Raw genomic sequence first — 10544 nt, 5'->3', positions numbered from 1 at the left:
TAATAAAAATCTAAAGCAATAATAATCACTTTTAAAGCAATGCAGTTGTTGGTGTTTCTGTTTCTTCATTTCACCACTGGGTGGCGCTGCTGTCTCTGCTTTTCAACAGGTGATTATATTAGTCTGTATTGAAATATTCTAGTGAAAATACAATCAGTCTGAGCACACATTACAGTGTTTACTCACATCTAAGAGAAAGAAAGTAGTTTGCACTCATTTTATGTTGTTGGTGTATATATGTATGTTGAAAAAAGTGACTTAAAAATGCGAAAGAGCGCTCTGAGTGCGCATGCGCCGGTTGATGACGAGCATGAGGGCGGGTGTCACCTGTTGTGTGCGCGCGCACCCGTCAGTCAGTCCGACACCCATTCATATCAGATCAGACCCGAGTCTGTGGCGTGCACGGAAACCCCGCAGTTTGATCTCATTCCCGGAGTAACCGTGTGTCTGACACCCGCGGCGGTGACGTCATGCTCCGGTGGATCGGTCACCTGCGGCTCTGAGTGACCGATGATGAAGATGGAGGAGTTGCCGGACTTCCGAGATGTGGAGAGTAAACTGGGCCGGAAAGTTCCGGAGAGTCTGACCCGCTCGTGCACGGGCGAAACTGCGATCCGGTGCTCGGAAACACACGCGCGCGCGGATGATCTACACACACTCAACAACAAGATCCGGTTCCTCAGACAGCAGATGGTGAGTCGGTTCTGTGGCCGTAAAGAGTCGGATCTTCAGACTCGAGGTGTTTGCTCTGTTTAAACTTCATCGTCAGCCGTTAATAATGCGTTAATAATGCGTTCATAATGCTTTAATAACGGCCTGTGAGCGGAACGCGCATCTAATGAGATGTGAATCAGATTCATAAGGTTTCTGGATAATTCACCTCAGACATTGATTCACATGAACACCTTTAACAGTTCAGACAAACTTCTCCAGAAGTGACCTGAACACGAGACACATGTATTATGTCATTTTAGGTTTTGGTTTAATCTGTGATGATTATAATATGTCATGTATGTGTATTCATATTTGTATTAGGTGTTTCACGCCCCGTCGCGCGCGAGTCCGAGTCTCCGGATGATCTGAAGTGTGTGTGTGTGTGTGTGTGAGAGAGAGAGAGAGAGAGAGAGAGACTGGGTTCTGAAGGGTTAAACTGGTCAGTGTGATGAACAGATGGTCGATCCGCGCGCCTGCTGTGATTCACTCCTGCACACACACACACACACACACACACACACACACACACACACACACACACACACACACACACACACACACACACACACACACACACACACACACGGCGCCCTTAAAAGGAAACTTTATACCTCATTAACCCTTAAAGTGCGGTTTAGTATGTTGTGAGTAATCTGCTCTCTCGCTGGTGGAGAAGTGCAGGAGTGTGTTCCTCTGATGTTGTGTGTGTGTGTGTGTGTGTGTGTGTGTGTGTGTGTGAGGTTGTGACCTGTGCAGGCCTGAACGAACATATAAAGAGCCGCCATGAAGGACTGGAGGGGCATTTACAGGTCATTACACACACACACACACACACACACACACACGATCATCAGACTGGAAGTATTGTCAGTATTGACGAGAGCATCTGATGTTGTGTGTGTGTTTCCACTGAAGTGTCTGCTGTTGTGTGGGTCACAGATCAACTATACAGACATAGTGTGTGTGTGTGTGTGTGTGTGTGTGTGTCAGACAGCTGTTTGCCGTGGAGAACAGTGGGAGTATTATGGTCTGTCAGTGAATCATTCATGATTGATCAAGGTGTGTGTTTCAGTGGCTGGTTTCCTGTTCCACACAAACCTCATGCAAACAAGTGTGTGTGTGTGTGTGTGTGTGTGTGTGTGTGTGTGTGTGTGTGTTTCTGCGGCACAAACCTCATGTAAACAAGTGTGTGTGTGTGTGTGTGTGTGTGTGTTTCTGCGGCTCAACCTCATGCAAACAAGTGTGTGTGTGTGTGTGTTTCTGCGGCACAAACCTCATGTAAACGAGAGTGTGTGTTTCTGCGGCTCAAACCTCATGCAGACGAGTGTGTGTGTGTGTGTGTGTGTGTGTTTCTGCGGCTCAAACCTCATGTAAACGAGAGTGTGTGTTTCTGCGGCTCAAACCTCATGCAGACGAGTGTGTGTGTGTGTGTGTGTGTGTGTGTTTCTGCGGCTCAAACCACATGTTAACGAGTGTGTGTGTGTTTCTGCTACTCAAACCTCATGCAGACGAGTGTGTGTGTGTGTGTGTTTGGAGTAATGATGATAAGTTCAGCTTTGATCACAGGAATAAATTACACTTTACTGTATATTCACATAGAGAACAGCTGATTTACATTATAATAATATTTCACTGTTTTACTGTTTTTAAATCAAATAAATGCAGCCGAAGAGTAGAGACTCTCAAAAAAAATTTTAATATATTTTTTAATTATTCATGTAATTATTTCTAGGGATGCACAATATATCGGTATCGGCTGATATATGTCGATTTGTAATGTTATCGTCCCGATATATTAAAGCCGATAAATAATGTATTATTCCTTCAGAGACTCTTCAGATGCTGTTCAACATGATGATTCTGAGTTGAAATATGATTGTAAAATACAGTTCAGTGCAACATGTGTCGCGCAAGTCTGTCATATCGGCTTCATAACATCATGAGATCATCATAATTGTGTGTTTGGGACGTGGATGTTAATTACCGTAAAACTTTTATTTTCCCAAATCGCTGAACTGCACCGGCTTGTATTGGAGACAGGTGTGCGATAACTCGAGTTGTCATAGACGTGGCGCTTCTCGTCCGGTGTGCGATACCTCGAGTTGTCATAGACGTGGCGCGGCGCTTCTCGTCTGGTGTGCGATAACTTGAGTTGTCATAGACGTGGCGCGGCGCTTCTCGTCTGGTGTGCGATAACTCGAGTTGTCATAGACGTGGCGCTTCTCGTCCGGTGTGCGATAACTCGAGTTGTCATAGACGCGGCGCTTCTCGTCCGGTGTGCGATAACTCGAGTTGTCATAGACGTGGCGCTTCTCGTCCGGTGTGCGATAACTCGAGTTGTCATAGACGTGGCGCTTCTCGTCCGGTGTGCGATAACTCGAGTTGTCATAGACGTGGCGCTTCTCGTCCGGTGTGCGATAACTCGAGTTGTCATAGACGTGGCGCGGCGCTTCTCGTCCGGTGTGCGATAACTCGAGTTGTCATAGACGTGGCGCTTCTCGTCCGGTGTGCGATAACTCGAGTTGTCATAGACGCGGCGCTTCTCGTCCGGTGTGCGATAACTCGAGTTGTCATAGACGTGGCGCTTCTCGTCCGGTGTGCGATACCTCGAGTTGTCATAGACGCGGCGCTTCTCGTCCGGTGTGCGATACCTCGAGTTGTCATAGACGCGGCGCTTCTCGTCCGGTGTGCGATACCTCGAGTTGTCATAGACGTGGCGCTTCTCGTCCGGTGTGCGATAACTCGAGTTGTCATAGACGCGGCGCTTCTCGTCCGGTGTGCGATAACTCGAGTTGTCATAGACGCGGCGCTTCTCGTCCGGTGTGCGATAACTCGAGTTGTCATAGACGTGGCGCTTCTCGTCCGGTGTGCGATAACTCGAGTTGTCATAGACGTGGCGCGGCGCTTCTCGTCTGGTGTGCGATAACTCGAGTTGTCATAGACGTGGCGCTTCTCGTCTGGTGTGCGATAACTCGAGTTGTCATAGACGCGACGCTTCTCGTCCGGTGTGCGATAACTCGAGTTGTCATAGACGTGGCGCTTCTCGTCTGGTGTGCGATAACTCGAGTTGTCATAGACGCGGCGCTTCTCGTCCGGTGTGCGATAACTCGAGTTGTCATAGACGCGGCGCTTCTCGTCTGGTGTGCGATAACTCGAGTTGTCATAGACGCGGCGCTTCTCGTCCGGTGTGCGATAACTCGAGTTGTCATAGACGCGGCGCTTCTCGTCCGGTGTGCGATAACTCGAGTTGTCATAGACGCGGCGCTTCTCGTCTGGTGTGCGATAACTCGAGTTGTCATAGACGCGACGCTTCTCGTCTGGTGTGCGATAACTCGAGTTGTCATAGACGCGACGCTTCTCGTCCGGTGTGCGATAACTCGAGTTGTCATAGACGCGACGCTTCTCGTCCAGTGTGCGATAACTCGAGTTGTCATAGACGTGGCGCGGCGCTTCTCGTCCGGTGTGCGATACCTCGAGTTGTCGTAGACGTGTCGCTTCTCGTCCGGTGTGCGATAACTCGAGTTGTCGTAGACGTGGTGTGGCGCTTCCCGTGTGGTGTGCGATAACTCGAGTTGTCATAGACGTGGCGCGGCGCTTCTCGTCCGGTGTGCGATAACTCGAGTTGTCATAGACGCGGCGCTTCTCGTCTGGTGTGCGATAACTCGAGTTGTCATAGACGCGACGCTTCTCGTCCGGTGTGCGATAACTCGAGTTGTCATAGACGCGACGCTTCTCGTCCGTTGTGCGATAACTCGAGTTGTCATAGACGTGGCGCGGCGCTTCTCGTCCGGTGTGCGATACCTCGAGTTGTCGTAGACGTGTCGCTTCTCGTCCGGTGTGCGATAACTCGAGTTGTCGTAGACGTGGTGTGGCGCTTCCCGTGTGGTGTGCGATAACTCGAGTTGTCATAGACGTGGCGCGGCGCTTCTCGTCCGGTGTGCGATACCTCGAGTTGTCATAGACGTGGCGCTTCTCGTCCGGTGTGCGATGACTCGAGTTGTCGTAGACGTGGCGCTTCTCGTCCGGTGTGCGATAACTCGAGTTGTCATAGACGTGGCGCGGCGCTTCTCGTCCGGTGTGCGATACCTCGAGTTGTCATAGACGTGGCGCTTCTCGTCCGGTGTGCGATAACTCGAGTTGTCGTAGACGTGGCGCTTCTCGTCCGGTGTGCGATACCTCGAGTTGTCGTAGACGTGGCGCTTCTCGTCCGGTGTGCGATACCTCGAGTTGTCGTAGACGTGGCGCTTCTCGTCCGGTGTGCGATAACTCGAGTTGTCGTAGACGTGGCGCTTCTCGTCCGGTGTGCGATACCTCGAGTTGTCGTAGACGTGGCGCTTCTCGTCCGGTGTGCGATAACTCGAGTTGTCATAGACGTGGCGCGGCGCTTCTCGTCTGGTGTGCGATACCTCGAGTTGTCGTAGACGTGGCGCTTCTCGTCCGGTGTGGGATAACTCGAGTTGTCGTAGACGTGGCGCTTTTCGTCCGGTGTGCGATACCTCGAGTTGTCGTAGACGTGGCGCTAACTCTCTCTGCCTGCCTTGCTTGCGCAAACAGCTGCCGCCCAATTGCGCAGGGCTCTCTTGCGTGCCCAATAGAACTGGCTTAAACAGACGATCTGACGGGTTTTAGAAGATTAAATACAACCCGAAACTAAAAAACAGACCCGGCCTCTATTTATCCAAACCTGTAGCCACACCAGGCGTGTAAAAGAGACGGGCGTCTATTTGGGACTCGGCTATTATTTGAAGTTTTACGGTGTGAGACTTTTGTTTTTGTAATCAGGCTCTCAAAATTTATATAAAACATTAGGATTTAGATTAATCGGCTTTCAAATATAAAGAGTTATCGGTATCGGGCCATTTTCATATCGGTGCATCCCTCGTTATTTGTAAGTGGTTTACTGTAACATAAATGTAAAATAGAAAGATAATAGAAATCATAATCGTAATATTCATAAGTTTGTGGATGTGTTTTCTGAACGCAGGCTCATCTCCGCTCTATAGACGTTAAACTGATGCATCAGCTGCTGTCAATCAACGAGGGGGTGGAGTCTGTGCGCTGGCTGATGGAGGAGCGAGGGGGCGTGGCCAGCCGGGACGGCAGCTTGACGGGCAGCTCCTTCAGCCTATCAGACAGCCAGTCCCAGCACGACAGCGATGGATTGGACGGGATCTCGGTGGGCAGTTACCTGGACACACTGGGAGAGGACGATCCCGATCCCGACGGATCCGTCACCGAGGAGGAGACATTTTCGAAATCTGCCCTGTGCCCTCGTGTGGAGAGCGACGAGTACTACTGCTTCAGATAACCCAAACTCCACGAGTACCACTGCTTCAGATAACCCAAACTCCACGAGTACCACTGCTTCAGATAACCCAAACTCCACGAGTACCACTGCTTCAGATAACCCAAACTCCACGAGTACCACTGCTTCAGATAACCCAAACTCCACGAGTACCACTGCTTCAGATAACCCAAACTCCACGAGTACCACTGCTTCAGATAACCCAAACTCCACGAGTACCACTGCTTCAGATAACCCAAACTCCACGAGTACCACTGCTTCAGATAACCCAAACTCCACGAGTACCACTGCTTCAGATAACCCCAACTCCACGAGTACCACTGCTTCAGATAACCCAAACTCCACGAGTACCACTGCTTCAGATAACCCAAACTCCACGAGTACCACTGCTTCAGATAACCCAAACTCCACGAGTACCACTGCTTCAGATAACCCAAACTCCACGAGTACCACTGCTTCAGATAACCCAAACTCCACGAGTACCACTGCTTCAGATAACCCAAACTCCACGAGTACCTCTGCTTCAGATAACCCAAACTCCACGAGTACCACTGCTTCAGATAACCCAAACTCCACGAGTACCTCTGCTTCAGATAACCCCAACTCCACGAGTACCACTGCTTCAGATAACCCAAACTCCACGAGTACCACTGCTTCAGATAACCCCAACTCCACGAGTACCACTGCTTCAGATAACCCAAACTCCACGAGTACCACTGCTTCAGATAACCCAAACTCCACGAGTACCACTGCTTCAGAAAACCCAAACTCCACGAGTACCACTGCTTCAGATAACCCAAACTCCACGAGTACCTCTGCTTCAGATAACCCAAACTCCACGAGTGAGTACCACTGCTTCAGATAACCCAAACTCCACGAGTGAGTACCACTGCTTCAGATAACCCCAACTCCACGAGTACCACTGCTTCAGATAACCCAAACTCCACGAGTACCACTGCTTCAGATAACCCCAACTCCACGAGTACCACTGCTTCAGATAACCCAAACTCCACGAGTACCACTGCTTCAGATAACCCAAACTCCACGAGTACCACTGCTTCAGAAAACCCAAACTCCACGAGTACCACTGCTTCAGATAACCCAAACTCCACGAGTACCTCTGCTTCAGATAACCCAAACCCCAACTCCACGAGTACCACTGCTTCAGATAACCCGAACTCCACGAGTGAGTACCACTGCTTCAGATAACCCAAACTCCACGAGTGAGTACCACTGCTTCAGATAACCCAAACTCCACGAGTGAGTACCACTGCTTCAGATAACCCAAACTCCACGAGTGAGTACCACTGCTTCAGATAACCCCAACTCCACGAGTGAGTACCACTGCTTCAGATAACCCAAACTCCACGAGTGAGTACCACTGCTTCAGATAACCCAAACTCCACGAGTGAGTACCACTGCTTCAGATAACCCCAACTCCACGAGTGAGTACCACTGCTTCAGATAACCCAAACTCCACGAGTACCACTGCTTCAGATAACCCAAACTCCACGAGTGAGTACCACTGCTTCAGATAACCCAAACTCCACGAGTGAGTACCACTGCTTCAGATAACCCAAACTCCACGAGTACCACTGCTTCAGATAACCCAAACTCCACGAGTACCACTGCTTCAGATAACCCAAACTCCACGAGTACCTCTGCTTCAGATAACCCAAACTCCACGAGTACCACTGCTTCAGATAACCCAAACTCCACGAGTACCACTGCTTCAGATAACCCAAACTCCACGAGTACCACTGCTTCAGATAACCCAAACTCCACGAGTACCTCTGCTTCAGATAACCCAAACTCCACGAGTACCACTGCTTCAGATAACCCAAACTCCACGAGTACCACTGCTTCAGATAACCCAAACTCCACGAGTACCACTGCTTCAGATAACCCCAACTCCACGAGTACCACTGCTTCAGATAACCCAAACTCCACGAGTACCACTGCTTCAGATAACCCAAACTCCACGAGTACCACTGCTTCAGATAACCCAAACTCCACGAGTACCACTGCTTCAGATAACCCAAACTCCACGAGTACCACTGCTTCAGATAACCCAAACTCCACGAGTACCACTGCTTCAGATAACCCAAACTCCACGAGTACCACTGCTTCAGATAACCCAAACTCCACGAGTACCACTGCTTCAGATAACCCAAACTCCACGAGTACCACTGCTTCAGAAAACCCAAACTCCACGAGTACCACTGCTTCAGATAACCCAAACTCCACGAGTACCACTGCTTCAGATAACCCAAACTCCACGAGTACCACTGCTTCAGATAACCCAAACTCCACGAGTACCACTGCTTCAGATAACCCAAACTCCACGAGTACCACTGCTTCAGATAACCCAAACTCCACGAGTACCACTGCTTCAGATAACCCAAACTCCACGAGTACCACTGCTTCAGATAACCCAAACTCCACGAGTACCACTGCTTCAGATAACCCAAACTCCACGAGTACCACTGCTTCAGATAACCCAAACTCCACGAGTACCACTGCTTCAGATAACCCAAACTCCACGAGTACCACTGCTTCAGATAACCCAAACTCCACGAGTACCACTGCTTCAGATAACCCAAACTCCACGAGTACCACTGCTTCAGATAACCCAAACTCCACGAGTGAGTACCACTGCTTCAGAAAACCCAAACTCCACGAGTACCACTGCTTCAGAAAACCCAAACTCCACGAGTACCACTGCTTCAGATAACCCAAACTCCACGAGTACCACTGCTTCAGAAAACCCAAACTCCACGAGTACCACTGCTTCAGATAACCCAAACTCCACGAGTACCACTGCTTCAGATAACCCAAACTCCACGAGTGAGTACCACTGCTTCAGATAACCCAAACTCCACGAGTACCACTGCTTCAGATAACCCAAACTCCACGAGTGAGTACCACTGCTTCAGAAAACCCAAACTCCACGAGTACCACTGCTTCAGAAAACCCAAACTCCACGAGTACCACTGCTTCAGAAAACCCAAACTCCACGAGTACCACTGCTTCAGATAACCCAAACTCCACGAGTACCACTGCTTCAGAAAACCCAAACTCCACGAGTACCACTGCTTCAGATAACCCAAACTCCACGAGTACCACTGCTTCAGAAAACCCAAACTCCACGAGTACCACTGCTTCAGAAAACCCAAACTCCACGAGTACCACTGCTTCAGATAACCCCAACTCCACGAGTACCACTGCTTCAGATAACCCAAACTCCACGAGTACCACTGCTTCAGATAACCCCAACTCCACGAGTACCACTGCTTCAGATAACCCGAACTCCACGAGTGAGTACCACTGCTTCAGATAACCCAAACTCCACGAGTGAGTACCACTGCTTCAGAAAACCCAAACTCCACGAGTACCACTGCTTCAGAAAACCCAAACTCCACGAGTACCACTGCTTCAGATAACCCAAACTCCACGAGTACCACTGCTTCAGAAAACCCAAACTCCACGAGTACCACTGCTTCAGAAAACCCAAACTCCACGAGTACCACTGCTTCAGATAACCCAAACTCCACGAGTACCACTGCTTCAGATAACCCAAACTCCACGAGTACCACTGCTTCAGATAACCCAAACTCCACGAGTACCACTGCTTCAGATAACCCAAACTCCACGAGTACCACTGCTTCAGATAACCCAAACTCCACGAGTACCACTGCTTCAGATAACCCAAACTCCACGAGTACCACTGCTTCAGATAACCCAAACTCCACGAGTACCACTGCTTCAGAAAACCCAAACTCCACGAGTACCACTGCTTCAGATAACCCAAACTCCACGAGTACCACTGCTTCAGATAACCCAAACTCCACGAGTACCACTGCTTCAGATAACCCAAACTCCACGAGTACCACTGCTTCAGATAACCCAAACTCCACGAGTACCACTGCTTCAGATAACCCAAACTCCACGAGTACCACTGCTTCAGATAACCCAAACTCCACGAGTACCTCTGCTTCAGATAACCCCAACTCCACGAGTACCACTGCTTCAGATAACCCAAACTCCACGAGTACCACTGCTTCAGATAACCCGAACTCCACGAGTGAGTACCACTGCTTCAGATAACCCAAACTCCACGAGTACCACTGCTTCAGAAAACCCAAACTCCACGAGTACCACTGCTTCAGAAAACCCAAACTCCACGAGTGAGTACCACTGCTTCAGAAAACCCAAACTCCACGAGTACCACTGCTTCAGAAAACCCAAACTCCACGAGTACCACTGCTTCAGATAACCCAAACTCCACGAGTACCACTGCTTCAGATAACCCCAACTCCACGAGTGAGTACCACTGCTTCAGATAACCCAAACTCCACGAGTACCACTGCTTCAGATAACCCGAACTCCACGAGTACCACTGCTTCAGAAAACCCAAACTCCACGAGTACCACTGCTTCAGATAACCCAAACGGTTCTGTTTAAACAGAGTGCGGTTTGAATCCGGTTCCGTTTAAACACAGTCCGGTTTGAATCTGGTTCCGTT

The 10544-nt window shown here is 49.7% G+C and overlaps 1 protein-coding gene across 1 annotated transcript; it reads left to right on the top strand.

Moving 5' to 3' along the window:
* Positions 1-360: 360 nt before the first annotated feature.
* lurap1l (leucine rich adaptor protein 1 like) lies at positions 361-6149 on the top strand. Its single transcript, XM_079584929.1, has 2 exons — positions 361-693; positions 5699-6149. The coding sequence occupies exons 1-2, from the start codon at positions 511-513 to the stop codon at positions 6020-6022; spliced, it is 507 nt and encodes a 168-aa protein (XP_079441055.1). The 5' UTR covers positions 361-510; the 3' UTR covers positions 6023-6149.
* Positions 6150-10544: the final 4395 nt, after the last annotated feature.

The sequence above is a fragment of the Phoxinus phoxinus genome (assembly GCF_949152265.1).
Source record: "Phoxinus phoxinus genome assembly, chromosome: 2".
Classification (NCBI taxonomy): Eukaryota; Metazoa; Chordata; class Actinopteri; order Cypriniformes; family Leuciscidae; genus Phoxinus; species Phoxinus phoxinus.
The sequence above is the reverse complement of the archived record's forward strand: the minus strand, read 5'-3'. Positions and strand labels throughout refer to the sequence as shown.

Excerpts from the sequence above, each read along its gene's own strand:
- lurap1l (XM_079584929.1), top strand. The coding sequence starts at position 511 with ATGATGAAGATGGAGGAGTTGCCGGACTTCCGAGATGTGGAGAGTAAA. Across the intron at positions 694-5,698 it reads GGTTCCTCAGACAGCAGATG|GCTCATCTCCGCTCTATAGA; the intron begins GTGAGTCGGTTC and ends TTCTGAACGCAG.